At 47.2% G+C, this 21915-nt stretch overlaps 1 protein-coding gene across 2 annotated transcripts in view; it reads left to right on the forward strand.

The window, feature by feature from the left end:
* The window catches only part of CFAP46 (cilia and flagella associated protein 46), an 831934-nt gene that overhangs the window by 116164 nt on the left and 693855 nt on the right, over window positions 1-21915 (forward strand). For both annotated transcript variants that reach the window (XM_029609979.1, XM_029609980.1), the window contains exons 9-10: window positions 5205-5306; window positions 16327-16426. In XM_029609979.1, the coding sequence (XP_029465839.1) occupies window positions 5205-5306; window positions 16327-16426 (202 nt within the window). The remainder of the gene's footprint in view (window positions 1-5204; window positions 5307-16326; window positions 16427-21915) is intronic.

Raw genomic sequence — 21915 nt, forward strand, 5'->3', positions numbered from 1 at the left:
ACGCGGACCGGCTGACAGCGATTCTCCGACACCTGACCCGGGCTTGGTGAGCTACTTCTCCATCGATAGGGATCTCCTAAGTCCCAGCGGCCGGGTTCCTACGGGCTTCTCCCGGGGGGACACCGGCTTCCAGGGTGAACCGCCTAAGTCCCAGCGGCCGGACTCCTACGAGCTCCTCTCGGGGGAGTACCGGCTTCCAGGGCGAAGCACCTCTCCCACCGGGTCAGCTTCATCTCCTGGTCCTTGGTCGCATAGGGCCCTTCGTGTCTTTCTCCCGGTAGCCCGCGAGCCTGCTTTCGCCGCCTCCCGTTTGGAACCGGTGCCCCTACCTCTCTAAGGTATTCCATCTCCTGGTTCCGATCGGCCCAAGGGTCCACGAAGCTAACAACAGGCACTTGGACTACTTTTCTAATTATTGGAACCTCACTGTCGGGATGCCCTAATTCTATTGCATCATTAGTATCCTTTAAAGATACCTCTCTCCGAACCATGCGCTGCTGAGCAACTGTCGGCTTTCCCCTTTGTTCTAGTTTAAAAGCTGCTCTATCTCCTTTTTAAAGGTTAGCGCCAGCAGTCGGGTTCCACCCTGGTTAAGGTGGAGCCCATCCCTTCGGAAGAGACTCCCTCTACCCCAAGAGGTTCCCCAGTTCCTAACAAAACTGAATCCCTCTTCCTTGCACCATCATCTCATCCACGCATTGAGACTCCGGAGCTTTGCCTGCCTCTGGTGACCTGCGTGTGGAACAGGGAGCATTTCAGAGAATGCTACCCTGGAGGTTCTGGATTTAAGCTTTCTACCTAAGAGCCTAAATTTGGCTTCCAGAACCTCCCTCCCACATTTTCCTATGTCGTTGGTGCCCACAAGTACCACGACTGCCGGCTCCTCCCCAGCACTGTCTAAAATCCTATCTAGGTGACGCGTGAGGACCGCCACCTTCGCACCAGGTAGGCATGTTACCAGGCGATCCTCACGCCCACCAGCCACCCAGCTATCTACATTCCTAATAATCGAATCACCAACTATGACGGCCGACCTAACCCTTCCCTCCTGGGCAGTAGGCCTTGGGGAGATATCCTCATTGCGAAAGGACAGTGCATCACCTGGAGAGCAGGTCCTTGCTACAGGATCCTTTCCTGCTGCACCTGGTTGGTGCTCTCCCATCATGAGACCTTATTCTTCCAAGGCATCACCAGGGCTGCCAGTCTGAAGTTGGGACTTGACTACTATGTCCCTGAAGGTCTCATCTATATACCTCTCTGTCTGGCTCAGCTCCTGCTGGAGGTTGTAGATCTGATACTGCATTGTTTGAATGGCATTTATCGAGTCCTCTAAAGAGTCAGGTGTTCTTGCTGGCTGTTCCATCCCGGCCTACGCTTTAGTTTTGGACTGGTATAAGCTATCAGGGTACGTTTGATCGCTAATTAATGGTACATCAGGAAAAGTCATTCCTGAAAAGATGGGAGGGCTGGATGAAAGTTGAGCCAAGGCCAGTAAAATCAGGCCTAGCTTGGGAGGCATCTTGACATGCAGCTGTAACACTGGAGCATTACTTCAGGGTTGGATGTCTAGCAGGAACACTGGAACAGAACTGCAGAGATTAATGTGCAGCACGATGAAGCCCAGAGGAGAGGATGTTCTGGTTGATGTATCTCAGGAATCTATTGAACCAGCAAAAGAGTGCCTCTGTTCCTCTTTTTATATAGTGCTACTGAAAAGTGCCTGGCATTCGTCGATTAGTCTGGTCTATATCAGCCTGTGTGTGTGTGAAGCTGTGTGTGTGTTTCTGTGCCATTGGGGGGAGGGCTATGCCTGTGTTTGTGCGTGTGTGTGTATGCCGCTACTTGTCTGTGTGGGTGCTTGTGCCTGCGAGTGCTTGAGGGAGCCTGTATGAGTGAGGGCCTGATCCTGTGTGTGTTTGTTGGGGGGTGCCTATGACTGCGTGTGTGTGTGTGTGTCCATATGCATGTGCATGACTGTGTGCATTTGCAAGTTAGTGTGCGTGCGTGTGGGAGACTGTGTGCTTATGCATGCTTATGCTTATGATTTGCATGAGCTTGCGTGCACTCTTATGTGAGTTTTGGTACACCAGGTTATATGCTTATGCCTGTCTGTCCCTATTTGTGGGAGTGTGAGAGGCAAAGCTTCACAAAGGGAGCATATTAGCTATCATTACCTGATGTTGCTTGGATTGTCAGATCAATAATAGCATGTATGTGTGTGTGGTGTGGGTGTCTCTGCCTGTGGGTGTGTGGGGAAGTGTGCGCCTGTGTGTGTGTGTGAGGGGGGGGGGGGACGGACCTGTGCATATGTGTGCCCAGCTGTGTGAGTATGTGTCTTCCTCTGAGGGTGTGTCTCTGCTTGTGTGTGTGTCTGCCTCCTTGTGCGTGCCTGTGCCTCTGTGTGTGTATACTTGCATGTGTGTGTGTATCTGTGTCTGTGTGTGTGTGTATGTGATGATTTAGGTGTGTGTGTAGTGGTCTCTGCGCAAAAAGGCAACCTTTAAGCAAAAGGAAGCAACATCTTGAAGCTGGGGTGAAAGATTCCAGTCACCTAGTTTGAGAGTGGTGGAGCAATAAAAAGGGGGCCGAACTAGAGGGAAGCTCCCTCAGCTCACCAATAGGCTGTTAGTTCCCATAAAAGGAACTAGAGGAGAAAAGAGCAAGGTGGAGACATGGGGCACCTGGCAAACAATGGAGTACAGTGTTGATGAGGACTGCACAAATTCAGATGGACATTACTATTTCTAAGCTAGTCTAAAAATAGCAGGGAAATTGTGGCCATTCCCTTGGGGATTTGGGGAACATGTTTTGAAAGTGATAAAAGGTTAGACTTTGAAGTAATGTATTAAAAACCACTGCAGACGGCTAGCCCTGATAGAGAAACCCAGAGAGGGACAGCTCTAAAAGAAAAGGGCAGAAACAGGGAGAGGACAAAGGCCTTACCCAAACTCGAGGAAACACTAATCAAGCTGGTGGCCAATTTCAAGGAGAAGAGCCTTTGCTGTATTTAAGTTTAAGGTTTTGGCTAGAACTCAACATTAGAGGCAGCAGAAAGGCTGAGCTGTATACACCCAGACATATTAGGATGAAGTTACCTTAACAGGTGCTGGAGCAACTTGCTTGTGTGTCAAATGATTAATTTGTGTTTTGAAAACCTAGGGGTAGATTTTTTTTAAAAATACACGTGCGTGTCCATGTGCATGTGCTACCCGGGGCGCGCACATGGACGTGTGATTTTACAACATGCGTGCGCTGGCACACGCATATTATAAAATCCAGGGTGGCGGACGCAAGGGGGTGGTGAAAATTGCAATTTATGCGCGGCGACGAGATTGGGCCTCCCCCAGTTCCCTCCCAGTCCGCTCCAATTAAGGAGCAGAATGGGAGGGACTTTCTTACCCCCCCTCCCTCCCTCTTCCCCTCTCCTCCCCGACCCCTTGGAAGGGCTTACCTTTTTTTTTTCCTTGTTGTAGAACTTACGCCCAGCCACCTCTCCCGGGCCCCCGATCAAATATTTAAATGAGGGGTTGCGCTGCCAAGGAGGCGCTACAGACAAATGTGCACCCCTATCGCCTCCTTGGGAGCAGGTGTCCAGGAGAGGTCATTTTCAGTGGGTTAGGAAAATAGATGCTCAATTTTATGAACGTACATTTTCCTATCTTGTGCACAGCCATGGATTAGGAAAATGTACGCTCATTAATTGAGCGTCCCTTTTCCTAACCTGACCGCCAGCATAGTTTTTTGTTTTTTTTTTTTACTTTGTCTTTTTTGTTCCTCCAACTTAATATCGTGGAGATATTAAGTCGTGGAGATATTAAGTCGGGGGAATTACAGAAAAGCTGTATTTTTTGCTTTTCTGTACACATTTTTGGTCTGCTTAAAAATTAATGCCCGCTCTGGGCAGGCGTTAATTTCTGAGGGAAAAATGTGCAGGTCGGGTGCATGGTTTTTTTCTGGATTGAGGGAGAATAGCTAATAGCCTCATCAACATGCATTTGCATGTGATGAGCACTATTAGTTTCGTGGGCGGGTTGGAAGCATGTTTTGGACACGCTAATCCCCTTTAGGAATAAGGGGTTGTGGACATGCATCCAAAACCTGCATCCAACCGCGGGTTAAACAGTGCCCTCAGCTGAGCGCACTGTATTGGACTGGCCTGTGTAAGAGGTATAAGATTTATGGGCAGAGGAGATTCTGGGAATAGAAAACCTGCTTATGTGTAGAGGGTGCTTCACCTCCTTAAATCCTAAGACCCAAAACTTGAAATTGCTCACACTATCTCTAGAAATCAGCCCCACAGACACCCTGAGACTACTCCCCATGTCACTGTATATGTGTGTGTGTGTGTGCGTGCCTGTTTTTGTGGTAGTGCTTTGCAGAAAGAGCAGATTGCCTTTACACATTTCACATTCTACTGTTCTGGGTGCCATCTGGTGGCCACAGACAGACACGCAGTATGACCGACATGACCAACCAATCTACACAAGCCTTTTATACATATATAGATAGAGAGATTGCTAGGGACCTTCTTTTTCAGTTTTTATTTTATTTACCCTGGAATTTATTAGAGTTTATTACAACAAGAACAAACATAATATTTACCTTGGAAAAAGACACATACTTTTTCCCTCTGATTTCTCCCATTTTTGTTCTTGTAATAAATAGTGAAAGATTCCTGGGTAAAATAAAATAAAACCTGAAAATGAAGGTCCCTAAGTATCACCAATCAGGGTATGCACTGTGCTGAATCAATGGGAAATTCCAAGGGCATACCTAACCAACTGGCATCCAGAGGGTAAAGGTCTCCTAACATTTATTGGCTCTATATCTTCTCCTCAACTTTCTGGCCCCTGCCTTTTAGGGTTGCTGTTCAAGCCCCATCAGTTCTGCACCTTTTAATGAGCTAAGTCAATACCTCTGTGACTAAATTTTTTTGCCTCTAATTTCTTTATTGGCTTTATTTCTACATATTCAAGAGTCTAACATTGCAACCACAATATTCTATTCTTCGTTTACAATTGAGCAATTTCACTTGTATGGGGGCAGTACAATTTCACTTCAGTGAAGGCAATATTACTATGCTGGGCTGGACTTGTAATGTATTTTAAATATTCCTTTTTGGCATGCTTTATAAACTGTTAAGCAGTAAACTGATCTGAAATATCTTTCTTTTTAAACAAGCATTTTATTCAAAATAATTTCAGGCATTTGGAAACTTCTGAACTTATGAAAGATTATAGCACACAGCTGCAGGAAATATATGAGCTTTTGGCACAACAGAGTATAAAACAAACTTTTCCTGAAAGGTAAGTCTTGTTTGTGTACATATGTTGATAGTCATAGTTTTGACTGCATCTACTTATCTTTTAACTGTAGAACTTGCTGCTTCTGTAGTAATGTTCATCTCTCAGCAGATTTTGGTAGGAATGTGCATTCATTTGAAATAAAATAGGAAATGTCAACAATATTTCATATTTCATTTCATTTTATTTTCAAAACAAAACAAAAGAAAAACCAATAAAAGGTTGCTGGTTTTCCTTACCTTTTGTTTCCCATTGCCACAATTACAAAAAAAAAAAATAATTCTGAGGCCTACCCAGGGCTCCCTGAGGCTCCTCTCGGCCTCCCTAGGGAGGCTCCCAAAAAACCTGCCAATGCCCATGGTACCTCCGGGCTTTTCAAACCCCCCAAAAAGTTACTGGGATTGAGATTCTCTGATCACCTACTGAAAATGTTTTAAGGGCCGGCCCCAGCCACAATGTACACCTTTGGTGGGGTCTTATTAATGAAAGGGGCAGGAAGGATGCCTACTTGCCTCCTGCCCTGCATTGTTTTAAAAATCGTTCTGGCTGGCCCTGAAACTGGTGCCGTTGTGATCTCAAAATGACATCAGTCACGGGGTCAGCCAATTTATTATATGGCCACACAACAAAATGGCCCTGCCAGCCCTGAGATTGGCGCCATTTTGATGTCACTGTGGCACCAGACTCAGGGTCGGCTGCCACCATTTTCAAGTGATGTCTGAAGGACAGAAGGTGGTATGCATGCTCCTGTTCCTTTCACTAATAGGACCCTCACAGAAGTGGTAAGTTAGGGCCAGGGTGGTCCCCATCCCTGGAACCTTTTCAGGCAGGGAGGGGGTTCAGAGGGGCCTAAAGAGGCCCTGTTTTATTTTAATTTTGTTTGGGGTTCATTTTTTTAAATGTTTATTTCTGTTCAGCAAACAAACCACAGGAATTATCAGCAGGAAACTGTAAGAAAGTGTCCATTAAATAAAGTTTCTCAAATAGCTAAGAAATGGAAAAAAAAACCATGCCAATGTCTGTTCAGTTTGTGACTCAGCAGTAACAGATCAAGACCTGCCCCTGCCTCCCCCCCCCCCCCCCCCCACACAAGCATAAAGGGGTAGATTTTTTAAAAAAGTACGCTGGATTTTATAAGATACGCGCGTAGCCGCGCATATCTTCTAAAATCCTGGATCGGCGCGCGCAAGGCTGCCGATTTTGGGCAGCTGGCGCGCGCCGAGCCGCGCAGCTTGTCTCCGTTCCCTCCCCTCACCTTCCACTCCCTTCCCCTACCTAACCCACCCCCCCGGCCCTATCTAAACCCCCCCCCCCTACCTTTATCCACGGATTTACGTCTCCCGGAGGGATATGTAAATCCACACGTGCCAGCGGGCTGCTGGCGCGCCGAGACCTGACCCGGGGGCGGTTCCGGAGGGCGCGGCCACGCCCCTGGAACGCCCCGGGCCGAAACAACGCCCCGGGCCCGCCCCCGAAATGCCGTGTCCCGCCCCCAAAACGCCACATTTTTTGGCCCCGCCCCCGGCACGCCCCCCCCCCCCAAAACCCCGGGACTTACGCGCGTCCCGGAGCTTTGTGCGCGCCGGCGGCCTATGCAAAACAGGTGCACCGGCGCGCGAGCAGGGCTTTTAAAATCCGCCCGAATATTTGGGGGGTTTCACATCCTTACTTTTTGGTAACTCTTCTTTCTAAAAAACGTTTGATGTAATAAATATATTTTTTAAGCATATAGTGTGAACATGAGCAGATTGAAGGCCTATGTATATTTCTTCATTAGTCCCCTTAAGTTTTTTGACAGCAAATTCATGCACTAAACTGCCTTCTTTCTGTCCAGCTAAACTTACATGCAGCGTTCCTCAACTTTTAGATGCATTTGTGGAGAGTGTTCCCAGGGCGATGGTTTTATTTGCTTTTCCTGGACCTCCATTTCTTTTAAAATTATTCCTTTTGTCTACATCTTTTGTTTAGAGCCATACAAACTTTCCAATGTTATTTTTAGACTTCTGGCAGAATATGCATTAAAGGGGCAATTTTCAAAGGGAGATCCACAACTAAACACTGCTTTAACCATGTAAATCGGTTGTCTGAAAATTGCCCAATCTGTAAGTAAGTAAAAGTGTGCACCTAGGTCCAAATTATCTGACTCTAACACTATTATTAGTAGTATTAGAGTCAGATAATGTAGAATTATTCAGTTTTGTCTACTCTTCATTTCACACCACTTGAGTTACCTTGGCTTTTTCCATATAGAAACAGAACATGACAGCAGTTAAACACCCTTCTATACCACCTGCTTAGCTTTAAAATCCCTACCTCTCCCTCAGAGATCCCCTGAATCTCTTGAATTCAGATACTGTCCTTATCTCGACCACTTCCACTGGGAAGCTGCTTCATACATCCATTACTCTTTCTGTAAAGAAATATATTCTTAGATTATTTCTATCTATCCCTTTTCACCTTTATCCCATGACTCCTTGCTCTAGAGCCTCCTTTCCATAGAATGAGGCCTGCTTTCAGGGCATTAATTCCTTGGAGGTATTTAAATGTCTCTGCGATACCTCCAATTTCCCTAATTTCCTCAAGGGTATATGTTTAGATCTTTAAGGAATGTGTGTCTGTTAATAGAGTGTATGTGCGTTAGCTGCTGCTTAAAAATGTATGTGTTTGTTTCTGATGCTAGCTTCTCCTGCTGTTCTTTCTCTTTCTACAGGACTGTCTCCTTGGTGATAGCACAGGGCAGGGCCAGCTCTGGGGCTGTGAGGGAGTGAACAGGCTGGAGCTGCCCTGAAAAAGTCCCTGCTGTCTCCCCCCATCCCTTAGTCCCTGAAGTGCCAGGCAGAGCCCTCTTTGGGCCCTGCCTGGCACTTCAAATATGGCTGCTCCTCTTGTAGTGTTGCCAGTGCTTCTACTCTTCCTTCTGCAGCCCACACAATTCACTAATCAGCTATTTGAACCTCATGATGCTCTTTATCTGTGCAGCCCAGCATGGTTCAATTCAATGATGAGTGAACTATGTAGGATTCAGAAAGAGAGAGGCGCTGGCACCACCAAACTAATAATTGCCTGGCTTGCCTATCTTTGTGATGGTCCTGTGCGTCTGTTTTCAATGGCATATGTGTGTGTGGATTTTTTACATGCATGTTTTTCTAGCTGCGTAATTGTATACATATAGAGGCTGATATTCAGCGCTATTTATCCAGCTAAATAGGGACATATCCGGTTAAGTGTCGGCAGCTGAATATCTAGTCTCATTCAGAGGCCACCAAATAGCCAGATAAGTACTTACCCGGCTAAGTAGATAGCTGGATAAGTAATAGGTCCGGAAAGGAGCTACTTATCTAGTAGGTTTAGGACCTGATTTACTAAGGCCTTTTTCCCATTCTGTGTTTATGGGAAGAAAGCTTAGTAAATCAGGTCCTTAACTGGATAAGTAGCGATATTCAGACATATCCGGATAAGTTAATCGGATAAGTTAGACCTGCTAAATAGCAGTTCTAAAGGTAGCTGGATAAAACTTATCTGGCTAACTAGAAATGTTTATGGGGATATTAAAGAGCATAACCATGCTGCTAAATATCCTTTATAAGTTGGCCAGATAAGTCTTATCCAGCTAACTTACTTAACCAGATATCTTTGAATATCTACCCCATAATTTTCTGCAGCCAACAATTTTACACACATAAACTCTGTGCATGTGTACAAGAAAAAGTCTATTGTCAGGCGCACAAAGCTTTTCTACAGTATTTCACTGTAAAGAATGCCTATAAAGGGAAGGCTTGGTCCACTCATCAGTGGCTTGAGGGTTTTTTAAATACATGTTGACCTAAAAGTTGAGGGCCTGAAGCTGTTCAGATCAAAGGGAGCATTTTGCAGTGCTTAGGAATAGTTTCCATCACTTTCTGCACTCCCAGTTTATGGAGTTTTGGGGAGCCATTGTTTAGAATTTTAAGATAATCATTTCTTAGCGTGTAGACAGATGAACTCAGGACCAGTGGGTTATGCACCTCTGCCAGCAGATGGAGACAGAGCAAGCTGATGTCACAGTATATATAACCCTGCAGTGACCCCAGCCTGCCAGTATTCTCCATCTCTAGCAGATTGTGGATGTACATCTCCCTTTGGGGATTGCTTTGTGCTTTTTGAAAGGAGAAATTTGAAATTCTAAATTCAGGAAAAGAAAACCCCACTCTCCTGCAGTGAAACCTAAAGGTCCCTCCCCCAGTTAAGAATTCTTGAGGCGATTTCCAGGGTCCGTCAGAGGTGACACTTGGTCCAGTAGCTGAGTTTCCCGGCGTGGACTTAGCTGCTAGTTCAGCTGAAAGGCTGAGCGCGGCAGTGACAGCAGTTGCCCTCTCCCCCTGCAGCCGGAGACCGTCTTTCTACTCAGCCGGTAAGTGCTGAACTCTGGTAAGGTTTAAAAAATAAAAAGGAGAAAGTTTTACCTGAATCAGAAATAGAGGGATTTCAGCACTTCCTCCGGTCTCCGTCCTTGGCACGCCATACTAATGTTTGTTCCCAGCTGTCCCCAGTGGGCTAGGCCCCGCACTTAGGCTTTTTTTTTTTCATGCCATGTAGTAGGCTGCGGCAGCCATTTTCGCGCGCTCTTGTGCATGTTGTGCTGCCCTCTATAGGCCATCGGTGTGCTCAGTGTGTTGGCTTTCCACACGCTTTGTGCGCTTGGTTTTTGGGTGCAATTTTTACATGCATAAACTTTTTTATGTAGTTAACTTGGCGCACAGATTGTGCATGCGCCTTGAGCGCTTTCTTCTAAGTGCTTATTTTTTGGGCACGTTTCATTTTTGAGCGTGAGCCGTTCCGATACATGTTTACCGCAGCGATGGCACCAGTAAGCAAAAAGCCTAAGCCTGTCATATTAGGGCTTCTCAGCCTAACCTGGCTTTTAACTTGTGCCAGCGCTGCTCAGATGCTCAGAGAGAGTTTGGATTTTGCTAAGCCTGGCTCTTCCCCATAATGGGTTGCTCACGGCCTTGACCTGGGGAGATGTCAGATCTTGTTCTCCCTTGGCTGGCTCCTCTGCTGGTGAGGGCAGTTCTGATGGGACCAGCTCCAGTTCCTTCTGGGCTTGGTCTGGACCCGGTGCTTTTTCTTGCGTGGAATTTTTTCAAAGCTTACAAGGCTTTCTTCAGGCATAGTCCTCCGCTTCTCTAATTTCTGTCCAGTTGGACCTTTAGCAGGTGGCTCCTCCCTCTTCCAGTCCTATGATTTAGCGCCGGGGCTCGCCTCAGCTCCTTGCGGGTGTTCCCAACAGGAATATTGATGGCACTGATGAGGTTGATCCTGATTCCCTGGAAGATAGGGAGATTCCTCCAGAGCTGTGTTGTGACCTAGTGACAAGATCTTGTCTTCTTCTCTGTCAGGAGGTTGATGAGTCTGGAGGGAATTCCAGAGCGGTTATGGAGCCTGCTGCCACCTTTTTAGTAGACATAGGCTGTAATTTGGGCCGGACCTCAGCCAGAGGAGTGGCTTCGGTTATAGTGGCCAGGCATCAACTCTGGTTGTGAAATTGGTCAGCTGACACAGCTTTCAAAGCCAATCTTACCAAGATGCCCTTCAAATCTTCGCTCTTGTTTGGGAGCGAGTTGGAGAAACTAGCCAGTAAGTGGAGCGAGTCTCCAGTGCCTCTGTTATCAGAGGATAAGAAGCAGTTACAGTGCCTCTTTGGTATGAGGGGTTGTTTCTGGGGTTCCAGGCATTTTCATTCCTATAGAGAGACGATCTTTCAGTGGACTCGGCCTTTTGGTAGGTCTCAGTCCTTTTGTCCCTAGCAGCCCAAGACAGGAGTGGGCTCAGGTGCTGGATCTTCCTGAGCTTCCTAATGAAGGTTTGCCAACCCACCTTCCAGAACAGGAAATAGGGGGATGCCTCTCTCTCTTTTATCAGAGGTGGGTCGAGATCATGTCAGACCAGTGGATCCTGGAGGTAATTCGTGGAGGGTATGCACTGGAATTTTGCACTATTCCTCGGGACATGTTCATGATATCCCCTTATTAGAGGAACCAATCTCTCACACTCTCTTCATTTAAATAATATCGAAATATTTATGGGAAATCGTATCAGAAAATAATGTGCTCTTGTCTACAAAGGCTCTTGTCTACAAAGGGCTGCAACCAGTTGTTGCGTTCGTGCCTGCTTTCGCCCTCGCACCACCCTCTCTACCTGTGTGGCGACTCCCTCCATGCCTGATGGACGGCTTGATGCCACGGCGCCTCCTTGCCGCTTCTCCCCGGCGTCCCCGGGCTGGCTCGACGCTGGTACTTACTTTGGAGCGTGCGCTCCAAAGTAAGTACCAACAAGGGCGCGAATCTCAGGGGCGTCCCCCTGTATTGACGTCATCCGCTTCCAACATAAAAGGTTTTTACTTTTGCTAACAACTCGAGTTAACAAGGACTCCGATTGGACTAGCTTCGGCTGTCCAAAGGCTACCTTGCACCACAGGATTGTTTGCGGAATTCCTCTGGACCCGCTTCACTCCTGCAGCATTGCCTCTCCGGACCTACCAGGGGTACCCACGCCTCGAGGGCCTCATTCTCTTTCTCTATTTCAGATTACAGAACGGAACCGGTACTCGCTCCTTGAGGGCCCATGTTCCTAAACCCTCTGAAGACTCTCCATTGCCTGGAAGTGATCGCAAGAGACGGACATTGTCATCTGCCATCGGCCCAAGGATTCACCTATTTACTTTCTGTTCAGCTGAGCACCGTCTCCATTACTCCGCTGGTACAGATTGTCAACTCTGCAGTCTACATTAACATTGCCATTCCTTAGCAGACCCACAGGAGGCAGTTCACTACAGATTGCAACTCCTCCTCTTTGGGGAGGGGTTTCCATCAGACTGCTATTCGTATCTGCTCGCTCCTCCCATCCGCATCGCAGACCCTGCAACAGATTGCTACCGCAAGCAGTATTACAACAGATTGCTGGCTCCTCCCCTTGTGGGAGTGTCCAGCTGCAGGATCCTATCCGATTGCTCTCTCTAGCAGCCGATCCCACATCAGATTGCTAACTCCTCCCTTTACAGGAGAGTCCAGCAGCAGATACACAACAGATTGCTAACTCTAGCAGCAGATACATAACAGATTGCTAACTCCCATCTGCTTGCTCCTCCCATCAGCATAGCAGATCCTAACACCAGTTTCGTGTATTTGGCAGTTACGATCACCTCATTTACTCTTTTCTAGTATTTTTTGTTTTTTTTTTAAGACTTCAATCATGCATATTGGGGCGGATTTTCAGAGCCCTGCTCGCGTAAATCCGCCCAAAACCGGGCGGATTTACGCGAGCAGGGCCCTGCGCGCCGGTGAGCCTATTTTACATAGGCTCACCGGCGCGCGCAGAACCCCGGGACTCGCGTAAGTCCCGGGGTTTTCGGAGTGGGCGTGTCGGGAGGCGTGTCGGGGGGCGGGGCCGGAGCGCGCGGCGTTGCGGGGGCGTGTCGGCAGCGTTTTGGGGGCGGGTACGGGGGCGTGGCTACGGCCCGGGGGCGTGGCCGCGCCCTCCGTACCCGCCCCCAGGTCGCGGCCCGGCGCGCAGGAGGCCCGCTGGCGCGCGGGGATTTACGCCTCCCTCTGGGAGGCGTAAATCCCCCGACAAAGGTAGGATGGGGGTTTAGACAGGGCCGGGCGGGTGGGTTAGGTAGGGGAAGGGAGGGGAAGGTGAGGGGAGGGCAAAGGAAAGTTCCCTTCTAGGCCGCTCCGATTTCGGAGCGGCCTAGGAGGGAACGGGGGTAGGCTGCGCGGCTCGGCGCACGCAGGCTATACGAAATCGATAGCCTTGCGCGCGCCGATCCAGGATTTTAGCCGATATGCGCGACTACGCACGTATCTACTAAAATCCAGCGTACTTTTGTTTGCACCTGGAGCGCAAACAAAAGTAGGCTGTTCGCGCTCGTCTGAAAATCTACCCCATTGTGTCACCAACATTAAAACCCTTTTCAATGGTGCTTATTGTCAATCACTTATAACTACTTATCTTAAATGTTGCCCAACACCAAAGTGCTCCAGTCTTTCGTTTCACTTTCTGTAAATGCTGTCCGCCGCGTTGCACACACTGTTTCTTTCTATGGTGTGTGTTTTGCTTTACACTATGCTTCACTCGCGCTTCACTCGCTGTTCAATGTCCAAGGGACCATCTGTCTCTCAGTGCCGCTTTCCACTGTGCCACACTCACGCTTACTCGCGCTTCACTCACTGTTCTCTTTCAATGTTGTCTGCCACTTTATACATGCCATGTACCTCCCGACATCGACAGTGTTTCGGCGGCTACTCCCGCCTTCTTCAGGGGAATCTCCTATCATGCAAGACACATTAAATTCACTGTTCGCAATTATTTAAATTTAAACAACTTATTTATTACATCTTGCTATGCTGCCATTCAAACAACCGGACTTACTCTCAGTTTTGCGGCTGTACCCGGCTCCTTCCCACACAAACTATTCAAAAAATGGTGCCTCTCGCTCAAACACTCCACTCCGGAAGCGAGTCCTTTTAAGTGAGTCAAGCTCCTCCACTTTGTACCAATCAGCTTCACGTCAAATATACCGACCAATCAACATCTTTATTGAGACCTTCAGGTTGGACGGACCTCAGTTTGAAAACCCACTTCTGCTCTTTCTGCAATAATCTTTGGTTGACATTCCCTCCTCGTTGAGCTTTCTTTAAAACTTCAAGCACTGTACATTTAAGCTCTTCAAAAGTGTGGCCCTTATCGGTGCAATGTTGCACCAAGGGTGCTTCCATTTTTAAACATTTTAAGGCACTTTTGTGCTCTATAAGGCATGTTTTTAATTTTCTTAGAGTTTTTCCCACATACAGGAGTTTGCATGTATACCAAATGACATAAACTATAGCACTCATAGTGCAAGAGGTTCTTGTGATCGGAACATAGCCCTTCATCTTATCTATTGGAATCTGAATGTTGGTATGAGCAACAGTTCATATGGCACAATAATTGCATGGGTAATGACCCACCTCCTCAGTGATTGTTTCATCTGCTGGCTTAAAGAAAGAGTGAACCACTCTAATGTTGCTTCCATGTTTATAGGCCACCATTGGCTGATCTCTGAGCACAGAGTATAATTGCAGAATACACCATTTCTTCTTTATACTGGAAGCTACCTCATATATACCCTCTGAGAAAGGTAAAACATGTCAGTCTTTTTGGTTGTTCCTTTCTCTGCGAATTTAACAGGAGATCTCTGTTGTTCCATCTGGCCCGTTTCAAGGCCCGCCGAACAACCTGCTCTGGATACCCCCTTTCTAGGAACCTCTGCCCCATCTCCTTAGACCGTTCTTTAAACTCCTCAATGGTTGAGCAGAGCCTGATCCACCGTAGGAATTGTCCAAAGGGAATGCTGTCAATTAATTTGCAAGGATGGCAACTTGAGTAACTTAACAATGTGTTCCTGTCAGTGGGTTTTTTATAGATTGTGAAAAACAACCGCCCTGATTCAATAGCAATCTGAATATCCAAAAATGGAACTTTTTAACCCCCAAAGGTGTACGTAAACTGTAACGAAGGGTCACATGTGTTCAACCAACTTCCAAATTCTTTAAACAATTCCTGCCCTTTCCTTGAGGTTACAGGTTCCATTGTGGAGTCTTAATTTCATGCTGGACTTTTTGGCAGGCCTTACGGTTGTTGACTTTGAAGACTGTGTTCCTGGTGGCTACATGTTCTGCATGTCAGATTTCTGAGCAGCAGGCTTTGTCTTGCTGGGAGCCATTCCTTCGGGTGACTCTGGGAGTGTTACAGCTGCGTACTATTCCATCCTTCTTGCCCAAGGTAGTCTTGGACTTTCATTTGAATCAGTCCATCTCCTTGCCATCCCTCGATAAAGTCAGGGATGCAGAGGAGTTTCGCCTTTTGCGCTCCTTGGATGTTAAGCATCTTGTCGTGCGGTATCTGGAGGTTTCTGAGTCTTTTTGAAAGACAGATCTCCTGTTTGTTCTCCATGATGAGAGTAAGCAGGGATACCATAGCTCGTTGGATTAAGGAGGTGGGCACGGCCGCGTATGTGGATGCTGGAAAGCCATTGCCTATTCAGGTTAGGGCTCATTCCACTAGGGCTCAGGCAGTGTAATGGGCGGAAGTTAGTCTGCTGTCTCCCGTCAATATCTGCTGAGCTGCGACGTGGCCCTCCTTACATACCTTTTCCAGGTTTTATTGTCTAGATGTGCAGGCCCAGGAGGATGCAGCCTTTGCACCGTGCCGTGTTGACTAGACTGCGGGCAGCCTCCCACCCTGTTGGGAAGTAGCTTGGTACATCCCACTGGTCCTGAGTCCATCTGTCTACACGCTAGAAATTGGAGAAATTACTTACTTGATAATTTCATTTTCCTTGGTGTAGACAGATGGACTCAGCTTCCCTCCCTCTGCTGCTGCATGAGTGTGTGAAATAGTCCTTTGGGGTTTAGGGTCCCAAGGGATTACTGGTAAGTGTTCATCCAGTCCCTAGCTTGGGGTACACAGAATCTTATGTGATTTCAATGTTTATGGTTGATTGAGTTCATTCTGGTTATCTGTTTTAATCAAGTCTTTTGCTAGTCTGTCCACGGTTACTTTTGAAGAGAATACTGGCAGGCTGGGGTCATTGCAGGAGTATATACATTGTGAAGTCAGCTTGCTCCGTCTCCATCTGCTGACATGGGAGTATAAACCCACTGGTCCTGAGTCCATCTGTCTACACTAAGAAAAATGAAATTAACAGGTAAATAATGTCTCCAATCGTATAACAGAGGAAATATAATGTGTAATTGTGCAAGCCTTAAGCTTGCTATTTATTGTGATGTTACCAAGTATAGTACAGCCATAGAGAGTAAACTGTCAGCATTATTTATTCAGAAGGATTTACTTTATTCTCCTCATGTACAAATTTTAGTTTTGCAGATCTTAAAATTGTCTTTAATATCTCTGGATAAAAAGTTAAAATAATAGCAGCATGTTTTTAAAGCAATAGTGCGTTCTGAAGGTTGCCTTCTCTTCTACATATCTGCTGTTCTTCCAGAATTAATTTGCTTGTGGAATTAACTCGACTCTCACTGGAACTTAACTGCACCCAGCTTGCATTCGCTTGCATCAGAGAATTGAAGAATGCTGGAATTACAGTAAGATTTTAGAAATATTGATATATTTTTATGCTAGTTTAATTCTTTTAATTAGATTTCTCTGGCCTCAAATGGTAACATGCCATGAGAATCATTAGTATGCATGTACAAAACAAATGAATGTATTCATTGCAATTGATTACACAGTTCTTTATTGAATGCTGCTCTGCAGGTATTTAGGATTATTTTATAGTCTAATTTACTAAAAGATTAATATTCAGTGGTGCATCAAGCAGGAAGTTAGCCAGTTACAGTTAACTGATTAACTTTGATCAGGATATTCAGCAGGACTTAACACATAAGTCTCTTGCTGAATATAGTCAGCTAAAGTTATCTGGGTAACTTTGCCACTCACTGGGCTTTTGAATATTGGAAAAAAAGCCTAGCGTGCAGGTACTGAGACTCCCATCCCCTACCATAAAAAAGGAATTGGCAAAATACCCTCCTCTCAAATCCCAAAAAGTAGCCAGCTAGACTGAACACTGTGTGTCATACAGCTGATAACTCCTGGCACATTAGTGTTAATTTATTTATTTCACTATAGGGACTGTTAGGTCCCCACTATCTATTTTTGGCCCTAGCTTAAGCCATAAGTTAGGCTTGAGGTAGGAGATAGGGGACCAACCCTGATAAGCATACTTGAGAACTTTTGAGTTGTGTTCACCCTGAGATTGCTATTAATCAGTAAGGCATGGCGAATAATTTATATCAGCTTTCTCTTTCAACACCACCACCCCTCTAAGCCATACTTTCTCCCTTACCCTAACCCCAGCACTCTTTGTTCGCACACCCTATAAATTGCAGCTCCCTGACTTGTGCACCCTCACTATTTCCTCAGCTGAGTGAATCCCAAGTCCTGGAATGACAGCTGCTGACTGAATTATATGTGTCGCAGGCCCTCTCCATGCTGCTAGCAATGTCTTCTCCAGATTCACCCCTCTTCTCCTGTTCCCTGCAAGCTTACTGGGGAAAAGGCAGTGGCTGGAGCTGTACACAGAGGGGCCCAGAGCTTGCTAGTGTTTCTGTTGAGACTCTGCAATTGATGCAAATTCCCTGAGTCTCAGGATGAAATCTGGAAAGTTCCCAGGTATGCTAATAAGCACCGCCAGTGAGGCTGCTTGGATTGGACAGCCAGAGCAGAGAAGAGGGGCGGCAGTTTTGTGTTAGAGTTTGAGGCAGGAGGAGAGACTTGGTGGTGCCCCCAGCTTTACCCAGCCACAGGAAGTACCTCTCCTTTCTGGTGGGGATGGCACATTTTCAGTACAAAGTACTGCCCTTTGGGCTGGCATCAGCCCCACGCGTCTTCACGAAATGCTTGGTGGTGGTGGCTGCCTACCTGAGGCGTCACTCGGTCCACGTCTTTCCATACCTGGACGACTGGCTGATCCGGAATGATTCATACTCCGTGGCCATGACTGCTCCAGCCTTGACAGTCTAGACCTTACAGATTCTGGGATCCATTATCAACTTTCCCAAGTTACATCTCAATCCGCCTCTATGGCTGGACTTCATCGGTGCCAGGTTGGATATGGCACAAGCGAAAACTTTTCTGCCCAAGGATCGAGCAGTCGCCCTCTCTTCACTGGCTACCCTTGTTTGCAACAAAATAAAGGTATCAGCCCATCTGCTGCTCCGCTTGCTGGGCCACATGGCGTCCTCAGTCCACGTGATCCCCTTGGCCTACATCTGCATGAGGGACCCACAGTGGGCCTTGCGGTGTCAATGGTGGCAAGCATCCCAGGATCTGGAAGCGCCAGTGACAGTCACAGACCCTCTCCTTCTCTCGCTAGCCTGGTGGGAGGCCCTGTCCAATCTGGAATTAGGACTCCCATTCCAGCCTGCACCACCCCAAGTGACCCTCACCACCGACACCTCGCCTCAGGGGTGGGGGGGGCCCCACGGATGGCCTGCATACTGAGGGCCTTTGGACTGCGGCCGAGTCCCGCTGCCAGATAAATTTTCTGGAGTTGCAGGTGATCCGGTATGCTGTATGGGCCTTCCAGGACAGGCTGTCCTCCAGGGTCATCCTCATCAGAACAGACAACCAGGTGGCGATGTGGTACATCAACAAGCAGGGAGGTACAGCTCCTTCCCCCTCTTCCAAGAGGCGATACAGGTCTGGGATTGGGCCTTCTCCAAGGGGATGTATCTGCAAACCACATATCTGCTGGGCCACCTAAACACTTTGGCGGACCGCCTCAGCCAGGTCCTTGAACCCAGCAGTAGCAGCCAGTCTATTCCACCACTGGGGCACACTGAACATGGACCTGTTCGCCTCTCCCCACAATCACAAGGTGAGCATCTTCTGCTCCCTGATTCCGGGGAAAGACCAACCGGCCCGCAACACGTTCTCCCTTCATTGGGGACAAGGTCTTATGTACACGTACCCCCCAATTCTGCTTCTCTCGAGGATTCTGACAAAGCTGCAAGAGTACGGGGGGCCATGATCGTGGTGGCACCCTCCTAGCCAAGATAGGTGTGGTTCCTCCTGCTCCAAGAGCGCACCGGTTCTGCTGGGGATGGCTCCCGACCTCCTATCGCAGAACCAGGGCACTCTGCACCACCCGAACCTCCGGGCCCTGGCCCTAATGGCGTGGATGTTGAGCGCATGATCCTCCAGCCCTTGCAGCTTTCGGATGGGGTTTCCAGGGTCTTGATTGAATCCCAGAAACCTTCCACTCGGAGGTCTTACAGCTCGAAGTGGAAGCGTTTCTCCACTTGATGCGGCGGTCACGGACTGGACCCTTTCTCCTGTCCGCTCCCCCGCCTGCTGGATTACCTTTGGCACCTGCCGAGTCTGGCCTCCAGACCAGTTCAGTCCGAGTACACCTCAGCGCCCTCAGCGCCTACCACCAAGGGGTCGCTGGGGCACCTATTTCAGTCCAGCCGCTGGTTGGGCATTTCATGTGGGGCCTGGTTCAACTGAAGCCCCCGCTTCACCCGCTGGCAACCCCGTGGGATCTCAACGTTGTCCTGGCGAGGTTCATGCGGCATCTGTTCAAGCCTCTCAAATCCTGTGATCTGAAGTTCCTCATCTGGAAAGCTATATTCCTGGTGGCAATCACATCCGCTCACAGTCAGTGAAAACCAGGCCCTGGTCATGTATGCTCCCTACTCGAAATTCTTCCAAGATTGTGTGGAGCTGCGCATGCATCCAAAATTTCTGCCGAAGGTGTTGACTGCTTTCCACATCAACCAGTCAATCATCCTTCTCACGTTCTTCCCATGGCCTCTTTCTCATCCAGGGGAACGTGCTCTTCACACCCTGAACTGCAAGCAGGCACTCGCTTTCTACTTGGACCGTACAGCGAGTCATAGACAGAGTACCCAGCTCTTTGTGTCTTTTGACACCAATAGGCTGGGAACAGCAGTGGGGAAGCAGACCCTATCCAACTGGCTAGCGGATTGCATTGCCTTCTGCTACGAGCAGGCAGGCCTCCAGCTGGTTGGCAGGGTGAAGGCTCACTTTGTGCGGGCTATGGCGGCTTCAGTGGCCCATCTTGTGTGTGGTCCCTGTTGCCAAAATCTGCAGGGCCGCAACCTGGAGTTCTCTCCACACGTTCACAGCTCACTACTGCCTCAACAGGGAGAACCAGGCCAGCGCTTTTGGCCAGTCTGTCCTCCGCATCTATTCCAGTCTTGAACCCAACTGTGTTCATCGTTTTCTCGGTGGGGTCAGACTGTCCCTCTTTCCCACAGTGCCGCAATTGTGTTGTGCCCGTTGGCACCTTGTTCGGCAACTGTGGTTCCCTCTGATCACAGGGGGCAGTCTGGAACTCTGTAATCACCCACATATTTATTTATTTATTTATTTAGAATTTTTATATACCGACATTCTTACATTAAAATGCAAATCATACCGGTTTACATAAAACAGAAAAAGCAGGAAAAAATATTTCCATAGTCAAATACAGAGAACATTTATAATAAAATTGTTAACAAAGGCATAAGGTAGGAACTTGAAAAAAGGTTACTTAACAGAAAACGTAAAAGAAAAAATAGTAAATGAAGCACAAAGAGTTGACGTCGGGGGAGGGGCATGGTCACACATCGCAGTCACCCATTTCCCCTCACCTCCTGATGATAGTTCCGTTTCTTTTTTATTATTAGGACTACCATCCTGCTTGTCCTAGGAGAAAGCGCAGTTGCTTACCTGTAACAGGTGTTCTCCTAGAACAGCAGGATGTTAGTCCTCAGGAATCCCGCCTGCCTCCCCACGATGTTGGGTTCACCTTCGGTTTGTTATGTTATTTTTCTCGCTCGTATTTTTGCTGTGTTACGAGACTGAAGGGGGATCTTGCGTGGACGCATGGATAGCAGCAGGCTGGTCATGCCCAGTCTGCCAGTTTTCCGTGCCGGGCTCCATCTGATGATGTCACCCACTTGTGAGGACTAACATTCTGCTGCCCTAGGAGAAGACCTGTTACAGGTAAGCAACTGTGCTTTATCCTTAAGCAAGCTCTCATTCACCTGCCAGAATGTCTTTTTAGGCAGCTCCTCACCCACCCGCAGACCTAAAAAGATCGGGGCGTGATCAGACCAAGATATATTACCAATAGATTACAATACAACCTTCTCCACTAGGCCTTTATCCATGAAATCTATTCTTGAATACAACATGTGATGTTTAGAATAGAATGTGTAATCTTTCGTAGTGAGATTCTGAAAACACCAGACGTCCACCAACCCCCAATCTGACAGCAGAATCTTCATCTTCTGCCATGGTAATCTAATATGATCATGACCCCCAGAGGAGTTATCTAAATATCGATATCTTGTGAGGTTGAAATTTCCCCCATGATAATATACCCATCAGCCCAATTAGTTAACAGGTTGAAAAGTGCCTCAAAATAGGAATCCTGCCCAGAATTTGGCAGATATACATTAAGTAATGTAAACAGTTCCCCTTATAAAATGACCTTCAGAAGTAAAAATTTCCCCAGTTGATCTCTAATCACTGCCTTCACATCTACCAACAAATCTTGAGAAAACAAAATACCCCCCCCCCCCCCCCGCACTTGTTTTTTTTAGTAGCAGCTGAGAAATACTGTACCGGAAACTTCCTATAAGACAAGAGGGCATTATGCAAAGATCTGAGATGCTTATCTTGAGAAAATATAATATTGGCCTTCAACCCCGCGTCCTTCTTAAACAGTAGCTTCTGCTTCCCTGATGAATTCAGGTATACCCGGATATTTGCTTTGTTACTCAAACTTGAAGAAAACACTTTTTGCAGTTAAGGCAGAAGGTCCTAGCGTTGGGAACCACTTTCTTTTTAAAATATCCCTGTAAGTGTTTAGTTACTTAACAGAAGAATAAGTTTGCTTTTTCTGATCCCATGCATTTGGAAACTTTTGTGAATGATAAGACTAATATTAATATATGATTTGAGTAAGGGGCTTTTAAATAGATTTTTCCTCTTTTCACTAAAATGATGTTTTTCCTTATGTTTACTTCTTTTATATGCTCCCATTTATTGGGCTAGAAAA

The sequence above is a fragment of the Rhinatrema bivittatum genome, chromosome 7 (assembly GCF_901001135.1).
Source record: "Rhinatrema bivittatum chromosome 7, aRhiBiv1.1, whole genome shotgun sequence".
NCBI classification, from domain to species: domain Eukaryota; kingdom Metazoa; phylum Chordata; class Amphibia; order Gymnophiona; family Rhinatrematidae; genus Rhinatrema; species Rhinatrema bivittatum.